General features: G+C 37.7%; 5 protein-coding genes across 5 annotated transcripts; 2 read left to right on the forward strand and 3 right to left on the reverse strand.

Annotated features, from left to right (window-relative positions):
* The first annotated feature begins 1,275 nt into the window (after positions 1-1,275).
* atp5mf (ATP synthase membrane subunit f) lies at positions 1,276-3,632 on the forward strand. Its single transcript, XM_026346401.1, has 4 exons — positions 1,276-1,342; positions 2,949-3,056; positions 3,170-3,286; positions 3,472-3,632. The coding sequence occupies exons 1-4, from the start codon at positions 1,327-1,329 to the stop codon at positions 3,498-3,500; spliced, it is 270 nt and encodes an 89-aa protein (XP_026202186.1). The 5' UTR covers positions 1,276-1,326; the 3' UTR covers positions 3,501-3,632.
* Positions 3,633-3,795: 163 nt separating this feature from the next.
* cpsf4 (cleavage and polyadenylation specific factor 4) lies at positions 3,796-7,877 on the reverse strand. Its single transcript, XM_026346164.1, has 8 exons — positions 7,465-7,877; positions 6,421-6,471; positions 6,156-6,308; positions 5,912-6,007; positions 5,711-5,804; positions 5,227-5,299; positions 4,924-5,088; positions 3,796-4,533 (listed from the first exon to the last, which is right to left on the reverse strand). The coding sequence occupies exons 1-8, from the start codon at positions 7,565-7,567 to the stop codon at positions 4,465-4,467; spliced, it is 804 nt and encodes a 267-aa protein (XP_026201949.1). The 5' UTR covers positions 7,568-7,877; the 3' UTR covers positions 3,796-4,464.
* Positions 7,878-8,951: 1,074 nt separating this feature from the next.
* shmt1 (serine hydroxymethyltransferase 1 (soluble)) lies at positions 8,952-16,163 on the reverse strand. Its single transcript, XM_026345961.1, has 12 exons — positions 16,036-16,163; positions 13,488-13,593; positions 13,177-13,322; positions 12,696-12,811; positions 12,419-12,579; positions 11,782-11,863; positions 11,410-11,622; positions 11,028-11,141; positions 10,642-10,764; positions 10,170-10,286; positions 9,900-10,010; positions 8,952-9,540 (listed from the first exon to the last, which is right to left on the reverse strand). The coding sequence occupies exons 2-12, from the start codon at positions 13,578-13,580 to the stop codon at positions 9,368-9,370; spliced, it is 1,449 nt and encodes a 482-aa protein (XP_026201746.1). The 5' UTR covers positions 13,581-13,593; positions 16,036-16,163; the 3' UTR covers positions 8,952-9,367.
* Positions 16,164-17,368: 1,205 nt separating this feature from the next.
* Positions 17,369-21,917, reverse strand: pdap1b (pdgfa associated protein 1b). Its single transcript, XM_026346269.2, has 6 exons — positions 21,781-21,917; positions 20,793-20,884; positions 20,267-20,365; positions 19,924-20,045; positions 19,450-19,601; positions 17,369-17,769 (listed from the first exon to the last, which is right to left on the reverse strand). Exons 1-6 carry the CDS (start codon positions 21,791-21,793, stop codon positions 17,714-17,716), a joined length of 534 nt encoding a protein of 177 aa, XP_026202054.1. The 5' UTR covers positions 21,794-21,917; the 3' UTR covers positions 17,369-17,713.
* Positions 21,918-22,316: 399 nt separating this feature from the next.
* Positions 22,317-24,125, forward strand: bud31 (BUD31 homolog). Its single transcript, XM_026346294.1, has 4 exons — positions 22,317-22,516; positions 22,791-22,913; positions 23,367-23,533; positions 23,680-24,125. The coding sequence occupies exons 1-4, from the start codon at positions 22,423-22,425 to the stop codon at positions 23,728-23,730; spliced, it is 435 nt and encodes a 144-aa protein (XP_026202079.1). The 5' UTR covers positions 22,317-22,422; the 3' UTR covers positions 23,731-24,125.
* Positions 24,126-24,601: the final 476 nt, after the last annotated feature.

A 24,601-nucleotide genomic window follows, 5' to 3' on the forward strand; every position in this document is an offset into this window, starting at 1 on the left:
AGACTGATGTTCAACACATACAGACACAGAATGTATTCATGAATCCACCTACAGGAAAGAGAAACAGAGGAAAAGATAAAGGAGAGAAGTGGGTGTAGGACATCTACACCCCCATCTAATGACAGTCATTAAAGGGAAAGCAAGAGGTTGCTGCTCTGTCTTGGATGAAGGCCAAAATCACTCTGTGTGTGTGAGAGAGCTGGAGATGAAATAGAGAGGAACATATTGATCAGTGGGCGTTGAGAAGAGACCTGAACTACCACAGCTCCACCTCTGCCACTCACACACAAACGCCAGCCTGAATAAGACCTTAACTACATCTTTAGGTACACTGTGTGTAAACCGCTGCTGCTGGCTGTTGTGCTGCTCATTGATCGGCTGATTGAGCGTCAGGAGACCCTTCATGTCACTGTTTCAACGTACACAAACAGACACACAGGAGGGAGAGGTTGTAAAAAAAAAAAGAGCAATTAGAGCAGATACATTTCCAGTTTTTATACACGGCAGTAAAGCAGCGTCTGAGTTATATGTGATTATGAGATACAGATGTAATTATAATGGAAAATCTGCATTAAAGGATCTCAAATGGTTGGAATCTTTGCAGTAGTTTCCAATTACATTATAACACTGAACATATATTAACACATATGTGCAAACTATAGTGACATTTGCTGAAAACTGCATTTTATTTTTTTGTCACCTACACACACAAATATACAAAAATATATATTATGGTATTATAGCCAACTATTTTTAGGTCCTGAATATTATTATTATATATCATCAAGTTGCAAACTGAATATCTAGATTACAGGGCTGCACTGAAAGATTATTTCTATTATATGTTTTCACATTCATGTCTAAAAGGATGAATGTTCCTTTCTACTTTACATTTTATATTTTGGTTGAAGACAGAAAATCAGTTTTAAATGAAGAATATATCTTACATCTAGTAGATAAACTTTCTGTTTTCTGGAGTAAGCTGTAGACTTAACTTTTTAACACGATTTATCTCCAGAGAACTGAGATATGATAAATAAAAGTTTTAAACTCTCAAACTGAGTAAGAGTTCTTCTTTTATGTTTCTTTGAGTGTAAAAAACTCTGCACATATAAATGAGTATTTAATACTTAGTGTGTAGACTTTTAACGACTGTCTGTAGATGAAGTTTATTCATGTTAATGTTGTTTTATGACCGTAAAACCTTTTGGTTTCATGTCTTTTGTCGCCCTCTGCCGGAAACACAAAAAACTACATCCACTCCCATGATGCACCTCGTTCTTTATCCCCATCATCCTCTGCGGCGAGCTTCTTGCACCGGTCAAGATGGCGGACAGACCAGGTAATACGGCATGTCCTCTGTTAAATAATATTAAACTGTTCGTAATTTGTGTTTTGTTCTTAGTCTGTGTTGATGTTTATTTGGAATAATGTGTAATATTCTGTTAGATAAACCGTTAATGAGTCGTTTAAAGGTTTTAATTCGACTGAAGGCCACAGTGAATCCGTCGAGGCACGTCAAGGACTTTCCGTGTCATTGGTAGATTTGTAGTAAAACAGATCAGTGTGATGCTACTTTACATTTAATTGTTATATTAAAAATGATAAAAAGTTTGAAACTATGATGCTGTAAGTGTATATTCTAGTTATGAAACCGTAGCTTTATGCTAGCTTGCACAGTCGTATCCTGCAAACACTGCGTCGTTTTCTCCAAACTAGTTACTTAAATTTAATCCTAAATCTATTTAACTTAAAACTGAGACATTATTTGAATTTACAATAAGATTAGTTGATTTATTACATTAATACTAATCAACTTACTCGATCTTGTTTTTCTAGCAGTTTTTCAAAATCTATTAACTTGATCGGCGTCAGGTAAAATAAATATAATGAACAAAACATTTGAAGACAAACAACATAAATGAGCGATAGGTGACAAATTAACCCTCCCAAAAAAACAGTAGATACTTCTGAAGGTGGAGTTTTGACTTTTGTTCAATTCTTGGCTGCAACAAATGATGAAAATAAAAAAATAGCTGAAGATAAATGAACTATAAACGCTAAACCACAAAAGGTTGTGTTTTGCCAAATTGGTGGATTTGAACAGTAAATTAGAAGCACTTCATTTATCAAACCTTTATTTTGCTGCTGGTGAATGTTAGATGTGTTCCTACAGTTTAAAATAGTGAAGTAAGGCCTGAGTTTGAGTCACTGCCTCCTCACCTGTATTTGTGCACTGATGATTTAGATTTTATGAAAAAGATTATTCACTTGAATCCAGAGTTTAGGGCTGAATCTCATGATTATTTTGATTCCTAATAGTTTAGTTTGTGAAACATTTGGTCACAAGTTGCTTCCTGCATCAGTTCACTAAACCCAAAATCCAAATACCCAACAGTATTTGGTTTACAATAATAAAGAAAAATAAAGCACAGGCTTTGTTTCGCTAATTAGTTTGGGAGGCAACTGAAACCTTTAAATAATTTTAATAGAAATCCAAATAGTTCAGTTCAGCTCTACATGGAATTGTCTCGCAATATATTTGTACCTTTAAATGGTCAAAAAGAGACAAATTAAGGGCGAAATCGCTGCACGCCTGTAGGTGTGAGTTATGTCAGAGGGAACACAAACCGAATCCCTGCACAGGCTGTAATATTCAGTTATCAGTGTTCCAGTGTCTGACCTGATACAGTATGTTAGTTAATGTGTGGAATGTTTTCATATTTCTTTTAATACTAACTAAATACTAATCAATGTGATTGTTTTTTTTTTACTTTAAAAATATAATCAAAATTGTTGCTGATTATTTTTCTGTTAAGCAATAATTTAGGTTATCAACTGTTTTTAAATGAAGAATCATTTTTATTTGCACACAAACAAGTGGCACTACATGTGTTGACTTTGTGGACAATGTGTAATTGATTGCCGTTGTCTCCACCTGTGGCCAGTTTCCGTAGTCGAGAAGCGACTGATGGACGTGAAGCTGGGAGAGCTGGGAACCTGGCTCGGAGCTCGAGACTTCACTCCCAACGGCATCATCTCAGCCATTCGCAGGGGTGAGGAGACATGTTGTTTAAATTGTGTTTCAGCATCATGAGTTACTTTTTTTTTTTTTAATCACTGGAGGTTGTCGTTCACCTCTTTTATGCCGTTTTTATTTCTCTTTCAGGCCAAGAAAGATACTACAACAAGTACATTAATGTAAAGAAGGGAGGCATCGGTGGCGTAGCTATGCTGCTGGTTGGCTACATGGCTCTCAGCTATGTGTGGGAGTACGACCACATCAGTAAGTCTCTCATACTCTTATTTCCTGTTTCAGTACAGCATAGACCCACAGAGACTGTTTATCATAACATCCATATCTGTTTGGACTATGGATGATTTCCCAAGCAGACATCATGGAATGTTACAAAAACACTGCCAGCGTAGACATTTGTCATCCTGTTTCCTTTTCTCCATCTGCTCTTCCAGAACACGATCGCTGGAGGAAGTACCACTGAGCCTCCTCAGCAGCCATCACACCTTCAGGGGCTGAACTCAGATCTCCTGATGCCCCACATCTTTCTACCCTCAGCTCTGTGTTAATATGTGACTGTTGTGACCAATAAACGATAAACATTTATCAACTGTCAGTTTTGCTACATTGTAGAGTTGTACATTTAATATTTCCTATTGATGCATTTTATTCTTTCACATGTGTGATGAAGTATTAGTGCTTCAATCCACCTGATGTTGCTGTAATTGTTTTTTAGTATCTGCCCATCATTACTATGTAGGATCACAAATTCAAGTAAATCTGTAACAAGAACATTTATTTGCAAACACAGTCCAGATTATGAGAATGTGTTCACACAGAGTGTCTCTGTACCCCCACACGTATCCTCACGGTTACAATTTGTGAACGATCTGCCTTCAGATCTAACAACACAGGGCTTTGACATAACTGGTAAATAAACTATTTCCAGGATTTAAAATGTCTGAAAAGCCACAAATAAGTAGTTACAGTTGAATAGTTAACTTTCAGTGATGCACAGTGAATTTGGGGTCTGATTAATTATAGTAACAGAAACCTCATTAATTTACATTCCTATTGGTGTCATTTACACAGATTTACTAGAACTGGCAGAACTGAAGCTGAGGTCTGGGTTCACAGATGACCTGAGGAAACTTGTTACAGCCCTGCAGACGCCTTCTCTCTGTGGTGTCTTTTCTAAATGCCTACTTCAGTACAAAAATTGCAGGAAACTCTGCAGATGGACCCACAGATGTTGATCTCGGTGTCTTTTCAGTTCCTTGTTGTTATTTTTAGATATTCACAGTTTGTGTATATATAAAAAAAAAAAAAAAGGCAAAAAGCCTTGAGTTCAACACCAGGCTGTGGAGCAGAGGGGCTTCCTCTTTTCAGCTGCTCACATCAGGGGAGCGAGCTGCAGCAAAGCAGTATGTGGCTCTCCAGGCTGAAGGTTACTGTCCGCTCAGGAAGGCAAGGTGGCCTTTTGTGCATTTGTTGGCGTAGTGGCCCTTCTCACCACACTGCAGACGCAGGGAAGACAAAAATAAACAATTAATGGCTCATAAATGCAAACGGGGTGAAAATGGTACAAGAAACACCACACATTTGAATCTGGATTAGAAAGAAATGTTCCCTCGGGACTAACTCTCAGAGTTTGCCAAAGTTCACATTAAAACAAAAAAGTAGAATTTAAAATTATATATTATTTATAATTTAAATCAATAAAAATTTGAAAAGCCATTAACAATTAGACTAATTAAGCAGTGAAAATGAAAAATTATGACTGTAATATTAACTGTTTGCAAGAAAGACGGTAAATCTATTTACAAATGTTAAACTATTGCTTAAAGGCAGCAAAAAGCAGCTGTTATATTTACACACATCAGCAGACAGATGTTCAGAAAACTCACTTTGTAGCAGGTGACCTGGTCCAGAGGTCGAGGCCCTCTGTTGGCAATCATGTTATTTTGCTGAATGGCACCACCTGGTGCTGTGTTGTTCTGAGGCCGCTGGCCTGGACTGGTGTTGGTCAGCTGAATTAGAGACAGCGATGACCGGCCGATGGTAGGCACAGGCTGCAGGAGGAAACAAAGAAACAGTTCAGTAGCAGACAAATCACACAGTGCATTTAATTTAGGTCTTCTCAAAATGAAATTAATAAGATTGTTGAGGAGTACAGATGTGCACTAAGTATGTGTGCATGCATCTCTTACCTTTGTCTGGTTCTGGGTTTGCTGTGGTAGAGGAGGCTGTTCAGAAGCTCCCATAGGCAACTCAAAGCGGGGGCTGCACAGAAACATCTCTCTGTTAAATCTACATAACTGTACAGTAAAGTCTGTCTTTCTACATCAATACATATATTTTATTTACAGATGATACAATTCATCCCATAAATAATGCAGAGTGAAAATTATCAAACTGGGTAAAATATCCTACATAAAAACTGCTTTAATTGCAATTCAGTGTATTTCTACTTTTATCAGAATCTGTTTAATTGGTCCGTACAAACTTGTTTCCCAACAAGTTGCAAACATAAGTTTTAAATTATTTCCAAATCATATTTTCCTAATTATAGACAGTACAAATGACAATGTTCAGGAACAGCAAAGCTAAATAAAGATATAATTTATGTATAACAGGTAAGTAAGGAAAACACACACACACACACACAGACCATATCTTATGAAGAATACTTACTGCATAAATTTACAGGATTTTCCTTCTGGACAGAAACCCACCAAGTAATTCACACAGATTACCCTTCTTGTGTGTCTGTGTCTGCAGTCAGGACCTGGGACAGAGGACAGACACAAAGTTTAGGATAAAAATAATGCACATACTAAAGATAACAGTCAAGACTGTTTTAACATGTAAAAAAAGGTTCATTTTGGGACCCACCATGTTTGCAGAAGCCTCTATCGTACCATGGACAGTCTTTGATCTTGGACTCTGGATCTATGTGCAGGAATGGACACTCCTTGTTGCTACACTCACCTGTGAGGATGGATGCACAAATGAAAACAAGATGCAATTAGTAACAAGGAAAATTTAGCAGACAGGAGGAAATAAATACACTAGTATACAACCAGACAAGGTAAACACAGTCAAAGAGCAGATATCACGTGTGTGAGGAGAAACGAACCAAACTTGGAGTAGAAGTAGCATTCAGGCATCTTGGTCATATCGTATTCATGGAGGAACTCGCACTGGTCTCCCTTCTTACACAGACCTCTGAGCCAGTGCTTACACACCACCGTCTTCTCTCCACTGATGTGACGAAACGGACACATCCCACCTGAAGGCAAAAGAAAAAAACTTGCTGTTTCACAGACTTAACAACAGGCCAGTGTTGCTCAGTTTTTATTATATGTATGATACTACTGTACAGAGCTGTGTGTTGTTTTTACCTTTCACGCAAGCTGCTCTCATGAAGAACTCACACACAGCAGACCCAGATTCTGCAGAGACACAAATAATTAAAACTTTAAAATGCATCTGTTTTAAATAATAAATGTCTCTTAAAAGCTGATTATAATGTTGCCCATTCTCATTGAATGTGTGCTCAAAGTTACAATGCTGCATATCACACTTCTTTACCTGATTATTAAACTGGGATCAGCTTTTAATACATCACAAATCACCTCATATATCTACATACATCACGGTTTCAAGGTCAAAAGATGAGAGAAACGTTCCTTGTAGTGTCACGTTCTGCATTAACATCATTCTGACCGAAAAACAGAGAACACCACAGTGGTGATATGGATGTACTCTTATTATAGTTCACCTACACTCACTTTACAGTTTATTAGGTACCCTAGTTTAAACTAATGAAGTTTACAGAGTAGTCCTCAACTAATTCATCCTGAAGTTGATAATGTTCAAAGAAAGGTGTTAATTCAGCTGTAAATAAATTACTAGTCTGTGTTTTAGACTGTATTAAGTGTATCTAATACACTGACAAATTGATTTTCAGCTGTTGAGTAGCAGACAGGACCTAGCACCGGTCGCGACTGTCTCATCCACAACCTCCCGGGGAAAAGTGCAGAGAAGCGGCTCAACTGTTAAACTCTTGTTTCGTAGAAAGACCAGCAAACGCTGCTAGGAAACACTTATTATAAAGCATAAACTACTTTTGTGTGGGATGTTGATGTCTGTTTTAGGGCTCATTGACCGTTGGTCTAAAGATGCCGTTGTCATCAACCGTCAGGTAACCCTAACGTTACCATTAGCTTAAAGCTAACTGGAAGTGTTTCACACATTTTATTTCTACTGGAGAGAAGACAATGGGCATGACAACCATCAGGTGGTTTTACGTGTGTACGTATGCTGAATGCCCCCCGCACCTGTTGAAGAGCCGCACCCCCAAACTTTGCACCTGAACTTTTCGGCAACATCCTGCCGACAGAGACGCTATCGCACGGGGCTAGCATTAGCAACCAAGCACTTACTGTCCATGCCGGGGAAGGGCAGAGGTTGTGCTCCCAGCTGCTGCTCCACAGCAATCTCCAGGTCGAACTTGATGTGATCCACGTTGGCCAGTATGTCCTGCATGGCTGCGTTAGTTTCCGGAGCTCCAGTAATTAATACGAGCTAACGTTAGCTTGGAGTTTAGCTAATTGGCTAGCTAGCAAGTTTCTGCATCAGCCAGCTAAAGCGGCTAACGAGGCTAGCCAAGCCACCTGACTAAGTAACGGCAACTAGCTCCCTAATACAGACACCCCCAGGTGCTGCTGTGTTCTCTGTAGCTTTCTGCGCTATTACAAAGAAACAGCATCTATACTGGTTAATCTAACGGCTTCGGTTTGTTACAGAACTGCTCCACAACTGTGGTGCAAACCGCGCAGGCTGACCTCTGACCTGACGGAATGAGGCGCGATTAAACGATTCCCGAGTGGTTCGATAACTCGGCAATCTGAAAACAAAAATAATAGTAAATAAAAATAAATCAACTCAACAGATACGAGAAAATAAATGATTAAAAATGAAAACAATAAGAACAAAAAAAATAATATTAACCAAAGTATTTGAGCATTTTAAACTAGTAATTACAATAAAATATAACTAAATAAAACCAACACATCCCATGTCCATGGTCATTAATGATCTTCTCGTTTTTTCCAATCATCAAATATATTCTTTCACGTTCTACACTGTATATTTCAATATATCTAACAGTTTTCATTTGCTTTTATGAAACGTAGTAACAATCCCTCTACATTCAGCCAGGAATATCAGTGACATAAAAACAGAAATGTATGGCTCCCCCCTGAAGGAAAAATTATATGTATAATTAAACAATTACCTTAGTGCTTTTTTAAGTATTCTAAATTGAACATAACTTATCTTGTGCTTATATGTGGTCATAGGAAAATATTAGAAATTTTACTTAATTCTTTTGCTTAATGCAAACTATGATCAACTACAGCAAATCCTAAATCCTTATTATGGATTTTTTAAATGTTCAGCACTTTAGTCAACCAGTTCTTTTTAAATATGTTATACAAATAAAGATGATTTGATGCATTTAAGAGTAGCTGATAGAAGGTTTCAACTTTCTCTGTGAGGAGACACTGGATCTTATGCTAAATGAGAAACAAATAGCACAAAAAGAGTAACTGCCACACTTTAATGAAACTATACCTAGCCCACACAATGGGAGTGATCTTGCCAGCTGCCAGCAGAGGACAGTAATTCCTCATTAACCAAATAATATTAATTAAATTCAAATGTAAATTAATTAAAATATCTATTAACTTCCCACTCTTTCTAACCTGTCTGTAAACTGTGTTTGTGGTGCGGCATGAGCTAGACTGAAATATATGCGAAGCTACTGGATGTACTATGAAGTTCAGTATTCTGATTCACACAGAATGAATCTTACTGATTTGGATTATGCAGACATAGCTTAATTGATAATTTAATCAAATGCAACATCAATAGTTTTATTATTTATTAGCTTACAGATGTATACAATAGGCTGTAGGATAGTAGTCACGATTTTTGCTTCATTTTGCAGGACTGTCTGTCAGAAAGCTTTGGAACCATGAACTTACAGTAATAAAAAAGAATTGGAGATTAAAGCTTCCATGTGATTGTAACATCTGAGACCAAAGCAACAATGAAGAAAAAAAAAAAAAAAACTGTAACATTGAATATCTAAATATCGGGAGGACAATGAAGCCACTCTTCCATTAAAGCAAATCTATTAGCTTGTCTCAATTTGAGTAGTGACCGATTTGATCGACGCACCATAAACTCAAATATAGACACCAAACAACAGCACAAGAATTGGGATAATCATTTCTGTTTAATCATCAGTCCAGCAGCCTTCAGTGTCTGAGCTGCTGCCCTCTACAGCTCAGGTACACCAGGCATGGGGAACTGACCAGCGAAAGCCTCCACCTCAGCCCTGATCTCTGCCACCCGCTGCTGGAACTTCTCTCCCTGGGACAGAGTCTGAACAAACTCCTTCAGAGTGGCTTTGGGATCCATGCTTCTCTGGATCTCCAAGGTCAGCTCGATACCTGCAGGGGAAAGCAAAAGCAAAGAGGACGAATCTTAGTGAATCACACAAAACTGTGCATTGTTGGTGGATTATTGTGTAACATGAACGCCGCCATACTTCATCACAACCAAAGACTGAAGAGTTGTGATAGTCATATCGTGCCCAAGCTATAAAATCCTGTCTGTGAATTTTACAAACCTGTGCTGTGATTTGGCTTCACACTCCCATAAATGTAGAGCCTAGCAATGTTTAAAGCAGTGTGAACAGACAGCACAGCACCAAGTTAATTATTAACACTTTTTTTCTTGGTTTAATCCTCGGTTTAAAAAAGTTCTAAAGTTTCTACCATATTTAAACATGGAACATTTATAAAGTTACCTCTGTGAATGAACTCAGCCACCTTCTTGAAGTCATCCTGCACCAAGCCCCTGGAGGTCAGAGCTGGAGAACCAAACCTCAGACCGCTAGGACGCAGAGCACTTTTATCCCCTACACAAACAGATGAGAAAAACTAAGAACTGATCTCTGTAGGAAAAACACGTTTATAACAAGTAACAATGGCGACATCTCAGACTTAATGCACAGTAATAAAAAGTCCAGAACACACTATGGTTTATCCTGCATGTATTGGTGCTAAAACCCCCTTACCTGGACAGGTGTTCTTATTACAGGCAATGGCACAGGCCTCCAGAACCTTCTCAGCTCGTCCTCCATCGGTGCCTTTGCTGCGCAGGTCCAGCAGGATCAAATGGTTGTCAGAGCCACCTGAAAAGGAAAAGACTGTGCTATGACAAACCAATGATTTTCAACTAAACCATTAATAAAAGAAAAAGAACAGAAAAGTCTGCTTTTAAATATTATAAATTATGTTACTGAGAGGTTTAACTGGATGTTTAAAAAAAATTTAAGGTAATATGATAATGGCATTTTTAAGACTAAGACTCTAAATCCTCAAACTTTGTTGCTGGTTGCTCGCTTGTGCAAGATGCCACAAGATTCCTCTTCAATTAAATTGAAGAGGAAATAAAGACACATTTAATCTGTTACTCTCCTTTTTGGTCGTTAGTGAAGATAAGTCTTAATTGAATGTGTTTTTGTAGAGAGACACCGTGTCCATTACCAGTGACGATCTTGTAGCCGTAGTCAATCAGGGAGCTGGACAGAGCTTTGCAGTTAGCAAGAACCTGCATCTGGTAGGCCTTAAACTCTGGTGTCATGGCTTGTTTGAGAGCTACAGCAACACCTGGCAGAAAGAAAGAAAGAAACTTTAATTGGATGAGATGGTGCTGACATAACAAATAAATATATTAAATTAATCTATGGACAAAAATTGTCCAATTCTTTGTACAGCTGTTTCCTCATCCATTTGTCAGAGCGATGAGCGGGAGAAAGTTGCTGAAAATACATCTACATCACTATTGGTTAAGAATCCTACATCATCTGCGACAGACGAATAGCTTAAAGGTCGCTGAGACAGCGAAGGTGGAAAAGTGATGATGAGTGTACCTGCAATAGCGTGGTTGTGGGGTCCTCCCTGCAGTCCTGGAAACACAGCCTGGTTGATCAATGACTCCAGGTTGTACAGAATCTCCTTCCCCTTGGCATCCACACTCCGAACACCTGGTGGAGGGAAACAGAAAGGCGAGTGTAAGGAAAAATGGAAAACTGGAGAAGTGATACAGTGTCAACAGATCACTTGTTGCACATGGAAGCAATTTACTTTTCTGGCAAGTGAAAAAACTTTTTGCTGCTTTGTTAATTTTTCATTCAGTAAAATTATCTTTTTGAAAAAACCTGAATTCTCCAGACTCTGAACCCAGTAACAAAAAACAAACAAACAAAAAAAAAGTATTCATGAAAAACCCCAACCACCATTTTGCTTTTCTACCTTTCCTGTAGAAGATGATTCCAGCACGGCAGCCTCGCAGCGTCTTGTGTGTTGTCGTGGAAACAATATCACAGTACTCAAAAGGTGAAGGCACCACTCCAGCAGCCACCAACCCACTGATGTGAGCCATGTCCCCCATCAGGTAGGCACCATTCTCAACAGCGATCTGCTTCAAGCGGGCGTAGTCGAGATTGCGGGAATAGCAGCTTGTTCCTGCATAAAAAGAGTGACGAAGAAGTGAACAAGATGTCTCCTCAATTATTTATTTGTTTTAATGTGCACATATTTCCAGAGGAGTTTGGTTCACTTCTGTGGCCTGAAACCAAATTTCTACCCTAAAAGCTACAGGCGGAGTGAAAAAATATTGAGGACCTGCAATGATGAGTTTGGGATGAAACAGTCGTGCATTTTCTTGCAGTCTGTCATAGTCAATGTAGCCAGTTTCCGGATTCACCTAGAAACAGTAGAAACATTAGAACAAATCCGCCAAAGCCACAGCATCTGAAAAACATTGTACAGTAAGATAACTGTCAGGTTGTTAACCAGTTCCCCTGCACTGAAACATTTACAGTACATTACTGTGATCAGACCAATGAATAAAGAGTCATTTACATCATGGTGACAACATCATATGCTAAATAATATAAATATTTGTAGAGCAGCTGAAGATTATTTATGATTAAAAACTGGAATATATTTAGTTTGAAAGTTTATTTTCGGCCACATGTTTGAACAGCTTTTTCATTATTCTATTTCAATTTACTTCACATTGAAATCTCTTTAAATACCAACGAACAAGAGTTCTAAATGTTACATCAGATAACTTAAAGACAAATGTGCATTAATGTCACATTCAATATTTCTATTTCTTCTGGATTTAAACAGAAGCTATCTGGTGCCGGCATTAGTCATAGTTTGAGCTGACTGATCAGCTGTTTTTCAGGTCCAGTCCAGCTTTATCTTGTCTTCTGGAACAAGCCCCTGGATAAGAACAGCTGAGCTTTTGTACCTTGTACGGCATCGACTCAAAGAAGATGGACGTTGCTGAGATTTTTTTCTTCTCCGTCATGAAACCGTGTGTGAGGTGACCTCCATCAGGAAGGTCCAGCCCCATGATCCTGCCGTGGGGTTCCACAACAGCCGTGTAGACAGCAAAGTTAGCAGGAGAACCTTCAAGAGAAGAATTCAGAGAGAGGGTTGAGGAAGACGCAGAAGACAACACAACATCAGGACGTGGATAAAAAACACAGTCAGGCTCTACACAAAACTCCAACTCAGTATGATACCTGAGTATGGCTGCACGTTGACGCCCCATTTCTCGGAGTCCAGACCGTAGACCTCCAGCGCCCTCTTCTGACACAGTCTCTCTAGCTCATCAACATGCTCTGTACCCCCGTAGTACCTGAATACACAGATCATGGTTATTAATGACAGGCCTGGCCCTGAATCTGAAAAAGGCCCAACACTCAATCTACATTTACCAAAAAGGCAAAAAAAGGAATCACAAATATTAACGTAAATTGAAAGTATAGATAGTCTTCTCTCTCTCTCTCTCTCTCTCTGTAATATTAAACAAAAACTAGTTAACTCGAAATTTGTGCATTTATGCAGTCCGAGCTACGATGGATAAGTGCTTTTTCCTTTTTCAATTTTACATTTATTTATATTAAAGGAGAAGATAAAGCAGACTTTCTTGGTGTTGGGGGACATACTGTAATGAAACACTGATTTTTTTTATTGTTTGAGAAGTTTGGTGAATTCTCATACCTCTGACCAGGATATCCCTCAGAGTACTTGTTGTTCATACACGAACCCAGAGCCTCGAGAACTGCTCTGCTGGCAAAGTTCTCTGACGCTATCAGCTCCAGACCGTACGTCTGCCTGTGCTTCTCTTTTTTTATAATAGAGAACACCTAAAACAAATTATTCACAAGGCGTCGAATGAAAAAATACACAATAACAGCAACTAACATAACAGTGAAAATAAAAATTGTAATGTTTGATCAACATTAAAACAGATCCCATGAAAGAAAAGGAGTAAATACAGCTTTCATTTTTAAGCTCCACTGAACACAAACCTCAGAGTCGCTGGTGGCCAGAGGCTCCAACATCATCTTGTTGTGAGAGTCCCATGTTTCTTTGCTCACACTTTGGCCGTTGGTCAAAGACATGGTTGTCGATTCTCTGGTCACACAAAGTGGAGATCAAAACACAAAGAGAGTCATTAAAAACTGTCTCAAGATAAGAATCACAAAAACATAAAAACCATCTCAGACTGAGTCAAACATTTTTTATTACATCTTATAAAAGAGAGAACAATGAGCAATGAAGATCCATTTTCACAGATCTACAGAAAGTGTTCAGACTCCTTCATATTTCCAGTTTTTGTGACAAATAAATGATAAAACTACAATTGTTCTACATGTATACCTACAACCTGTAGGTATGTCATAATTAATTTGTTATTATATTTCTAATGTTAATTGAAAAGTAACTAGTAATTAGAGCTGTCAGATAAATATATATGTGGTGGATTTACAGCACTGAAGTACCCCATTTGTAATTAAGTAAAGTAAATCCTCTGTTACTTTCCAAAACTGTAAACAATATGCAACAGGTATTCTTCAACAACTTTTTCCTCAACCGTATAACATGTGGTCCAATTTATATGCATGATTAAGTTGCATGGTGCAACAGAAAGAAAGAAAAGTACCAGAACTTCAAAACTGTACTTAATTATAGTACCTGAGTAAATTCACGACTGCTGCAAAATACTGAATTAAGGTTGCGATTACTTTATTTGTCATAAATGTGCCAACATTTCTAAAACTATGTTTTCACAAATTACATTTTATAAACCCACAACACAGCAGAGTATGCACAGGGTGAGGGGGTCTTCGTTTTCGCAGTCACTGTCTAGTTACAGTTTAAATCCTCAGACAACATGGATGACGTGGACATGTGCAACACCATCTGTGCAGTCAGCAGCAATGTTGCAACTCCTCAGCTATGGTATGGTCTTACTGTTTGTACTTTGAACTATTACACACAGTGATAAGCAAGTGACCTGCAGAAACAGTCCCAGCACAGGTTATCTAGTAGCTCATAACACCTCCATTACGTCATTAGGTTTATATTTACCGAATTCTGAGAGTCAGCTTTCTGTTAATCAACATAACTACAGTTCATTGAATTTTATCAAAGAATTTAATTTGTTTTGCAGTTGCACTGATGCCAGAGGTGACTTTTTAAAAATCTATTCAAAATGATGATCCAGTGTTGAAGGATAGGTGACTAGAACTACATTTGACAGCTGCCTTTAGGGGCTGTCTCTAAAGTGAATGCAAGGTGACCAGCGGGGCTTATGAAATACTCTTATATTTTATCATAAACCGTTCAAACAATATTTGTTTTCATCCAGATCTCCTCACACTTTACAGGTTTTTCCAAATAATATCATACACTTTGGCCCAATAAACTACACTAGGCTTTACTCCACCTTTTCCAGGTCGTGGTAGTCACTGTTTGGTTAATAATGTGAGCATCTTAAATAAGTTAATAACATGATATTATAGATTTGACAGTTGGACACAACTGAGTAATTAAATCGGATGTCAATTGAATCTCTGCAAGTTGTGCTAGTAACTCAATAGAAATTGTAAATATGAATTGTTCCACGTAAAGCAGAAACGAGCAGCGAGATGAGAAGAAGTTATGTTAAACCAAAAACAGAAAGCAAACCCTTTAATTCAGAAGGAATCACCTTATGACACTAATTATCACATAAGTTAATATTTGTGCATTGTAGGCTTGATTAAGAAAGGTGTTGTTTACTCTATTCTGCCACAAGTAAATGTCCTACATTCTGTACTCACCCTAAACGCACCAAACACACAGTGAGGAGAGGCTGCTACTCCTAACCTCAACTTCACATTAATTATTAATAAACACCGTGATTTAAATCTAAAAATAGAAAGTGGGAGTACTCTGAGATGACAATGAACAACAACAAAATGAGGAAATCAAGATGGGGAAAACAATCTGATGAAACGTTTTTCACGCTGCAGTCACTTTAAAGACGGTCCCTAACTTCAGCTCGTCACTTTCCTCGTTAACCGAGCAGCTGCACGATTTTAAACACACTACGTTTAACTTTTCAGGCTCGATTCTGTAACACACAACATATCATGTGGGTATTTGTGATCCAACAAAGAGGTTATTGAGGATTAACTCGCTGAATGTCCGCACTTGTCACATGCATCAGTCAGCAGCCAAGTTAGCTGAGCCGAGCACATGGTTTTTATTACTGCTGCGGTTCCTGCGGAGGTCTGAGCCGGAAAGTTCGCGACATAACGGGAAAACACAAACAAAGTGCAAAGTGGACACTTTTTAAAAACATTTACAGCTGTTTAAATTCACCAGCTGGGAAAACTATCTGCAGGTAGAGTGTCAGAAACACCTGAAGCTGCAGCTGCTTCGCTTTGTTATTCTACAAATACAGATAAATATAGATAAATATAGATATACTGACACCAAACTACACGTTTATGTGCAAAGTGAAAATATATTTTGCACATTTGTCAACACTTGTGTTAGTTTGTTCCCACTAAACATGAACTAACTCACCAGAACTGGAGACTCCCGGTGTCGCGGTGGAAAACTGGACTGAAATCAGCTCTGAATAAAAATAAAAAAGTCCATAAATCTATATTATGTAAATATCTCCTGCAGAGAGTCCGCCAAAGTTTCCACCAATCCGCTCACACCGTCTTCTTCTGTCAGGTCCAGATGTTGGGATAGCGCCGCCCTGTGCTCGGAGTGTGCTCCGCACCCTGGTTCCTCCTGCAGCATTTGACTCCATCAGAGTAAAATGAATTGAAGCAGCACAAATTATAAATAATTTTAAATAATTTTAAATAATTTGGTGCTGCTTCTGTTCATTTATATATTAACACATTATATTTATCATCATTCTGTAGAGCTCACCTGAATTGTAGCAGAGGTGGTAGAAGTACACAAACGCAATACTCAAGTAAAAGTGTTGCTTAAAAAAAAGTACTAGATAGTAGGTTTTAACCACTTTATGAACTGTTAGGTGGTTACTACATAATAATACGTGATTATTTATTAGCTAACAACTTTCAAATGTAAAAAAAAACTAAAGCTAGCAAAATAAATTCAGAGGAATACAATTATAATATTTCCCTTTGAATTGCAGTCGAGCAAACGTAGCATCATATGGAAGTACTCCAGCAAAGTACAAGAACTTCAAAATTGTATGTGCTCCTATTTGTACATTATTTGAGTAGTGTTGCAAATACTATCAAAGAAGTGGAAGTACCACTTCCACTTCTTTACTCAAGCTACTAAGTACCAATGTTGAGTGGAAGCTAGTTATATGTAACTAATTAGATACTTAAATTACAAAATAATGTAATTAGTTACAGTTACTAGTTAAAGTCGGTTACATGGGAACTTATTCTCATCTATAAAACCATTTCCTTTAGAATATAACAATCATTTTGTGCAGAGTGCCTTTGTCTCTATTCCAATGTTAAATCTAGTTACAGTTTGTTAAACAACTTTTAACAAGTAACAGTAACTCTGCTCTGAGGTTTTATGGTTTTTAACTTTACTGCCCACTTTAAAAGATCTGTTGGAAAAATAATCAAATGTAATAAGTTACATTCTCATTTTAAAGGAACTCCTATAATCCAGAGACATACATTTTATAATCATCATCTGTCTATATATGTCAGCCCTCTGACAGACTGGTAATTTAACTGTCTGGTTATATTTTGTTATATCATGTTTAATCTCTAAATACAGTTTAGTCAAAGTCTTTTCCAAAATGCCAGGTTGCACTAGTGGACTCTTGCACCTGAGATTGGGAAAGACCTGAACCATGTTTCAGTTTTCTGACACCAAATAAAGGAACAAACACACACACATATATATATATATATAGGTTTTGTTATATTAATGTCAAATATGTTTATGAGTCAGTTATATACAACATAATATCCTCAAAAAAACACAGTGGGATAGCTCAATTAGCAAAGTTGAAATTGTACAATGATAATTCTCCCATTATTGTACAAGCTTATCAGGGTTAGAACGGGTCAAGGCCATTATTTCATGCCAAACTATACACAACCCCTGTCCACTGGTGTTTCCTCAGCCACTTTCCAAATAGATTACAGTGATGTCAAATACTCTTCATAGCTCTTCTTTTTAAAACAGTCAAATATATATTGAGCCAGTCCATGAACACGCGTAAATTCCTCTGCTCAAATCCTCTGCATCATTTCAGGGAGAGGGAGTTTATTCCTCTGGCCGCTGCTGCTGCTGCTTCTTTTGCTGTAAGAAGAAAATAATAGATGTAATCAGCTTCACGCTCTCCATTTCATTTCTCCGTTATGTGCAGAGGAGCTCATTATTCCATGCTACTGCTGTCACAGGAACACGTTTTTATTCATTAAACCTCCTTAGTTATTACTATGCTGCATTGGCTGAGTTACCACTAGAAATTCTTGGTAATTGTTAAAACAATCAGATCTTTAGATTAAAGCAAACTTCTTTCTTCTGGTCGGCTGTTATCAGCAGATTGTATCAGCACGAGTTGGTTCAAAAGCCTCCAGTGGGCATTCTGCAACAGATTTGTTCTTAACCATCACAAATGAGTGATTCAAGAGAATCTTCTCCCACATGTCCAGACCTTAATGCTAAATGAATACTGTCTTCATGGTTTGATAAGAGCTGTCTTAGATTTTAGTGGCAAATTTCATCAGCAGCTTCTACTGTACATTTCTATAATTAGCTAAAGTGAGAAAATTCTCTCCCTCCTCATGTAGCATCAGACTTTTCTAACACCTGACAGTGTAACTTCCCCTACTGTCATTGGAATATTTTCTACTCTGATCTCTTAGTGAGTGTCGACCCCTTCACTTCCTCACATATTTGTCATGGAGCTCTTGGCTTTAGAAGACATGAAGCACCGTTAAATTCTTTCTATTCTCCTATGAGATTTTTGTGAAGGAAACTTTACCAAAATTTAAGCAGGTTAGGAGCTGATTATGTCAGTGATCAAATCTCAAGGACTTGCAGCTCTGTCTGAAAACAAGACATTTACAATGCATTTCTGCAGTTTTAAGATCTTGTTTATAAATAAATATCTTGGTAACCCAAAGACTTGAGTTTCACCTTGGATGAAACAAGATTGTTTTTTAATATTTTCATAAGATATCTGAGCTACTAGATGGTGGTATTTATAAAAGTACAATACTATACCATACTGAAATATTAGTAACAAATGCTAAATATGACATTAAAATGTTTGAATAACACTTTTTCTTATTGTCTCAAGTGTTGATGATCTTAAGTCTAGAACAGACTCACACGTTGTAAAGTAAATTAAATGCAACGTACATGAACATGTTGAGATGTAAAATACAGCTACCTTTGAGTAAAAAAAATACAAAACTTTGAGCATAACTGTCTTAATCTGGAGCACATCACTTCCAAATAACAGTAGTAACATGTAGTTTCAAATGACTTTTCTCAGCTAACTTCAACATCTGCTTTTTCTAAATATACTTTTTTATTTCAGAAATCTTACTAAGCAAAATTTAATTTGTTCTATTGGTGGATTCTCTAAGATAAAAAAAACACCTTGTAATAATGTTTTTCTGTATTTTTGAAGCAGTATTTTTACTGCTGTAAAAGCACTTGCAGTAAGTAGGCATACATAAAATACAAACATAAAATCAGTGCCTTATTACTGTATCGTAAAATTTTAATCTGCAGCTAATGCAGCACGACTGAACAAAGGTATGAAAATTTAAATAGCAATACACTGGACATGTGAGAACAGCTGTTCAACTGTGGCCCAGATCTGATTTTTTTTGCCTCCAAGTTGACTTAGGTCTGATTTTTTTCACATTAGTATAAACTAACCATATCCGAGTTCTTCGCTGTCATTGCTCTTAAGTGTCCTTTGGTGTTTTCCCAATATTTACTACATGCTGTTTAATACGTCACCCTTTCTCTCTTCTTCTTTCTTTTTTGCCGCCTCCTCTCTCTGTTTCCTGATGATGGCGAGGCGAGCGAGGTCGGCTTTGGCCTGGTCTGTCTTTCCTGCCAAGTGCATCTTCATGTAGCGCTCCTTCGCTTTCTGCTTCTCAATCTCCTCCCTGTGCCGGAGTGTCGAGGTGGAGAAAGTGACAGATAATTAATTTCACTGAGAATTTAAAACTGGAAATCATTAAAGTTATTGTAACTTAAGTGTAGCTAACTACATTTACTCAATTACTCTACGTAGGTACTAATTTGAGGTATCTGTATTTATTATTAATATTACGTGCCCCTCAGATATGTTCTTGTTATGTTCATACTTTCTGTAATTTTGTGCTACTGTTCAAAATTATGGACGTGCACCTTCCAGGTGATATTTCTTAGCCTGAAACAAGCAATGTACAATAGGCACATGAGGTTAAACTGACATGAAACACACACCTCTCTCTCCTTGATAACTGCTTGGGCTCATCCAGTTCAATCTGCGTCACCTTCTTAGACTTCTGTGCCACTCTGTTGGGGTTTTCAATTTCTATCAAGCCTTCCACACCTGCTCTCTTCCTCTGCAATCACAAACACAACAGCTCATTATTATTAAGTAAATGCTTTGAATATAGCACATTTAATGAAAGCATTTAATTTTCAAATACTAACTATTTAAGTAAGTAAACCCTTTCTAACAGATGCACATAAAGATACCGTGGTAATAACAAATACTTTATTATTGCAGTGCATGTTAATGTGAGGAAAAAACAAAGGTGACATAGAAACGGCGTGATGGCACCTGGGAATCTTCATCATCGCTGTCCTCTGATCCTGATTCTTGTAACTTCTCCTCTGCTGTGTCATTCTGAGCTGCACCCTCCTCCTCTTCCTGCTCTTGCTAAAACACATGCAGGAAATGACCGAGAAACAAAGAGAACATACAAACAAGAAAACATTATCAAACAAAGAACATTGGTCAAACATGCACATTTACAACAACGAATACAAACATCACCTATGTATTGCTGGTTTGGGCTGTATCCTAACACCACTGTAGCTGATTTTATTGATTAATTTCTCAGTTCTGCGTGGTCGTAAATGTTAAAACATGGCTTTATTTACCTTTACGCTGTATGGAAATATTAATAGGTTATAAGTTAACTTAACAGAGTTAACTTATAACCTTATAACCTTTATTTAAAAGTTTTCCCTTTCAAATAAAAAAGAACTGCATTGCATTATGGAAAGTGTAGGATACATAGGCGCATAGCTGGAGCCTGATCAATAGTCCAGTAAAAAGGTTTTTGAAAGTACACCTCACCAACCTTTTTTCTCTCCTTCTCTGCCTTCATCTGGGCGTCTATCTCCTCTGGGCTGGTGTACGTCCTCATACGACCCTTGTGGCCACCTTTCTTACCTGCAACCAGAATGAAGAATTACATCACACACAGATCGTCATCCACATTGTAGGACTGCTGTGAACAATAGTGAATAAAAGAAGCACGAGGGTGTTGTAAGCATGCTGTCAGTGCTGTCAGTAAGTCACAAATATGTATATCAGGAAACATTTGTTGGGGTTTTTGGAATGTCAGTGCCATTTTACCATTTTATAGCACTTATACCTATTAATATTGTTTTTTTAGTGTCTGGACAATTAACAAAAAGATGTGATGCATCACTGTGCATTCCTTCCTAATACACAGGTCAACACTTCGAGATGGTATCGATAAAAATAAAAATAGCATCTATGATTTATAGTGACTGTAGAGTGAAGGCCAGAGGGGGTGGCACAGTGTGTTCAACAAATAGTGTATTCGGCATCCCTAACGATGAACACCGTTATTATAAATAATACACAGATAATTATCCCTTAACATCTGTGTTTTATATATGTATGCCCCAATATGGTCCCTAATGGAAAAATTCTCGACCTGTCCCTGAGTTAATGAGAGTAATAATCGACATATTAAACTAAAACTAAACTAAAAGAGTGGCGCGTTGTCAGTTTGTTTCCGGACACTAGTAAGTTTATAGGACAGCACAGCACCGGTTCTCATTATTAGCGATATGCCAGTATCAGATTTCATTATGAAATGGTTTATGACAGTGGAATATGTGTGACATGCCGTTGAAGAGCTATAACCCGGTGAAACAGCAGCATTAAATTAAAACTGTGAGTCCAGGTTTGACACACTCTGGTAACTCTAAGACTTTTAACACCGTCAGTTTCTTTCGATCGTTACCTGCTGTCATGGTAGGCTAGCTGACAGCAGGTACAGATGTGTAAATTCTAATAGACGATATCAGTCTTACCTCCTTTGGGCATTTTGACAAATGAAGACTTTATTATAAACTCCCGAACAGGTAAATAATAACAGAAAACATACAGTATTAAGGCAAAACCACAAACTGACAACTGGCTAAACTTACAGCTGCGATAAACAGCACAATTTTCTGAGTAGTTCAAAGATTTGCCTGTCAATAAATCTTCAAAAATGGGATTTTTGTTAAGCATTTAACAAAAACGTTTGCTACTATAAATAAAATATGTATCTATTCTATATAATTTTTACTTGTTTAACTAAAAGACCTTAACTGTTAAATATAGAAAAAATTAATTATGTTGTTTATGTTACGGCAATTTGCTAGTGCGCTAATGTGATGCAATATGCCAGCAACGTCAAAAAGACACATACTTTGATTTTTATTTCATTTAACGTCTTCATACTGATATTAATGAACATATAACTAAACACGCGCAGTATAGTAGCCAAAGATAAACAAGTTATTACTTTTCTATAAATTAATAATACTTGGCTTGTTATGAGTGTTGACGTCGTTTGAAAAGGACCCCTGCAAGTGACGTCAAATTATAGCGACACGGACGGACTCACGAAAATCAAACTAAACGAAAACACCGCAGCTTTTGTTGTATTTTTCATAAAACACAGCGAAATGCCCAAAGTAAAAAGGAGTCGAAAACCGCCACCAGACGGCTGGGAGCTTATTGAACCAACTTTGGACGAGCTGGATCAGAAAATGAGAGAAGGTAGATCGACAGAAGACGTTGATTATCCTGTCTGTTCATGGAAACAACCACAGCGTGCAGATGATGTTGGTGGTGAAATGCTTTCAGCCGTAACATTAGGTTTATTATCAATGTTGAGAGGTGTCCAGGTAGTCTTATTTAACCACTGGGTGGTGCGAAGCCAGGCTTTATTGTCCGGTTTTGAGGCCGAATGAAAGCAAATTCATTTCGATAGATTTACACTAGATAGATAGATTGATAACATTTTTAATTTGCCCTGTCCTCTGTGTTCCAGCTGAGACAGAGCCTCACGAGGGAAAGCGAAAGGTGGAGTCCCTTTGGCCAATTTTCAGGCTGCATCATCAGCGGAGTCGATACATCTATGACCTCTTCTACAAACGGAAAGCCATCAGCAGAGGTAGGTAGAGTTAACTCTCCCACCCGCTGAACTACATGAAATCTCATTTCCTTTTTGTTTTTCCCTTTTCTTTCTTCGTCCATGGCTTACATACATTTTACATTTACATTACATTTAGTTATTTGGCAAACACTTTTATCCAAGCGACTTACAAGTGAGGTACAAAGCACAATATCTAAGCCAAGAAGAAGAACTATAAAGTACAAGCTTTAGGAAGAGCTGCTTCAGTTACATAGGGTTTAAGTTCAAGATTGTTTTTTTTAGGTTTTAACTACCACACTCGCATTTCCCCAAATATTACCAACTTCTCAAACTTTCCCATTTCCCTTTTTAAGTATGTTTTCGTGATAGTTTTTGTGAGTGAACTTGACACGTGAAACTTAATCATTATTATACTGTAATAATGTAAAGTTTCTATTACAATCCGTCATATTTGTGTCTCTGTCCTGGCAGAGCTGTACGAGTACTGTATAAAGGAAGGCTATGCGGACAAAAACCTGATAGCTAAGTGGAAGAAGCAGGGCTATGAGAACCTGTGCTGCCTGCGCTGCATCCAGACACGAGACACCAACTTTGGAACCAACTGCATCTGCAGAGTCCCCAAAAGCAAGCTGGAAGTCGTAAGTGTGACAGAACTTTAGGGATTCTTAACCAAAATCGTCTACTTCAGTCATTTAATCCCAGTGTGAACTTGTCTTGCTCAAGTCGTCCCTCTACTTTACATACACGTCCTTGTGTCTAACTCCTGCTGTTTTTCTCTCTGTAGGGAAGGATCATTGAATGCACCCACTGTGGATGCAGAGGTTGTTCTGGATAAACTGCAGTTTTTGGACATATATGCTGTATTTTCTGTTGGACATCAGGGCTCACCTCACCTTCATTTGTGCTCACTCACATCCCTGAGTCTTTCATTCAGTAACCAGAGGGGCCACATTGTCTTAATAACATTTGTTATCTATGTTTTGTTTTTTTTGTTTTTTTTTTTTTAATACAAGCCCTCATCTCCAAAAGCTCTAACTAGGAAGCTGAGGTTCTATGATTCAGGATCAATCCTGTCATTCCAGCTACTTACACACCCCCTGTGAAGGTCCTTTCATTCAAAGAGGGCTCAAAGACAAGTTTTTGTTTCAAATTTCATCATTTTAAACATGAAAAGTTTTTTGTCATGATAGTTATTGAAGCATCATTTTAAATAAAATAATTCTGATTGACTTGCTTGGTTTAATCTTTCCTCATCTCTATTGAAAAGACATCTGGATGTTACCACTTTACCATAAATCACTAGAAAGTTATAGGCCTTAAAGTAGAGTTCTTTTCAACTATGTGCAATGTTAAAGTTCAAACTGTTTCTTATCCACAACAAATATCCTTCTGGCTTGTGTGGGGAGCTTGTCTGTCTCGTCTCTTCTCCACAGTAAGGTTTAAACCTCCATTTTAGCTCTGCTGAGGCTCCTATGTACATGTTAATAATTGGAGAAAGTACTCTGGTCTTGTCTCCAGCAAAGAGGCAGTTTAGTGTGTTTAGTGTAGTTTCTGTGGCTTCAGGAATGCAAAAAGGACATTTTTATTTATTTTATTTTCACTTCTGTAATTTACATGTTTTTCTGCTGAAATTTATAAAACAGCCCCTCTCTCTAGGGTTTTTTCAAAGAGAAAATACAGCAGTGGAAAATCAGAATATTTACTTG

This window comes from Anabas testudineus, chromosome 8, assembly GCF_900324465.2.
Source record: "Anabas testudineus chromosome 8, fAnaTes1.2, whole genome shotgun sequence".
In the NCBI taxonomy this organism is placed as follows: domain Eukaryota; kingdom Metazoa; phylum Chordata; class Actinopteri; order Anabantiformes; family Anabantidae; genus Anabas; species Anabas testudineus.

Excerpts from the sequence above, each read along its gene's own strand:
- atp5mf (XM_026346401.1), top strand. Across the intron at positions 3,057-3,169 it reads CATCTCAGCCATTCGCAGGG|GCCAAGAAAGATACTACAAC; the intron begins GTGAGGAGACAT and ends TTTCTCTTTCAG. Across the intron at positions 3,287-3,471 it reads GTGGGAGTACGACCACATCA|AACACGATCGCTGGAGGAAG; the intron begins GTAAGTCTCTCA and ends CTGCTCTTCCAG.
- cpsf4 (XM_026346164.1), bottom strand. The coding sequence starts at position 7,567 with ATGCAGGACATACTGGCCAACGTGGATCACATCAAGTTCGACCTGGAG. Across the intron at positions 6,472-7,464 it reads GCCCTTCCCCGGCATGGACA|AATCTGGGTCTGCTGTGTGT; the intron begins GTAAGTGCTTGG and ends GTGTCTCTGCAG. Across the intron at positions 5,300-5,710 it reads AAATCCTGTAAATTTATGCA|CCCCCGCTTTGAGTTGCCTA; the intron begins GTAAGTATTCTT and ends GTTTCTGTGCAG.
- shmt1 (XM_026345961.1), bottom strand. The coding sequence starts at position 13,580 with ATGTCTTTGACCAACGGCCAAAGTGTGAGCAAAGAAACATGGGACTCT. Across the intron at positions 10,287-10,641 it reads CGGCTACAAGATCGTCACTG|GTGGCTCTGACAACCATTTG; the intron begins GTAATGGACACG and ends TTTCCTTTTCAG. Across the intron at positions 10,011-10,169 it reads TAATAAGAACACCTGTCCAG|GGGATAAAAGTGCTCTGCGT; the intron begins GTAAGGGGGTTT and ends CTGTTTGTGTAG.
- pdap1b (XM_026346269.2), bottom strand. Across the intron at positions 20,046-20,266 it reads GCGATGATGAAGATTCCCAG|AGGAAGAGAGCAGGTGTGGA; the intron begins GTGCCATCACGC and ends TTGTGATTGCAG. Across the intron at positions 19,602-19,923 it reads CAGTTATCAAGGAGAGAGAG|GGAGGAGATTGAGAAGCAGA; the intron begins GTGTGTGTTTCA and ends ACTCCGGCACAG.
- bud31 (XM_026346294.1), top strand. The coding sequence starts at position 22,423 with ATGCCCAAAGTAAAAAGGAGTCGAAAACCGCCACCAGACGGCTGGGAG. Across the intron at positions 22,517-22,790 it reads GGATCAGAAAATGAGAGAAG|CTGAGACAGAGCCTCACGAG; the intron begins GTAGATCGACAG and ends TCTGTGTTCCAG. Across the intron at positions 23,534-23,679 it reads CCAAAAGCAAGCTGGAAGTC|GGAAGGATCATTGAATGCAC; the intron begins GTAAGTGTGACA and ends TTCTCTCTGTAG.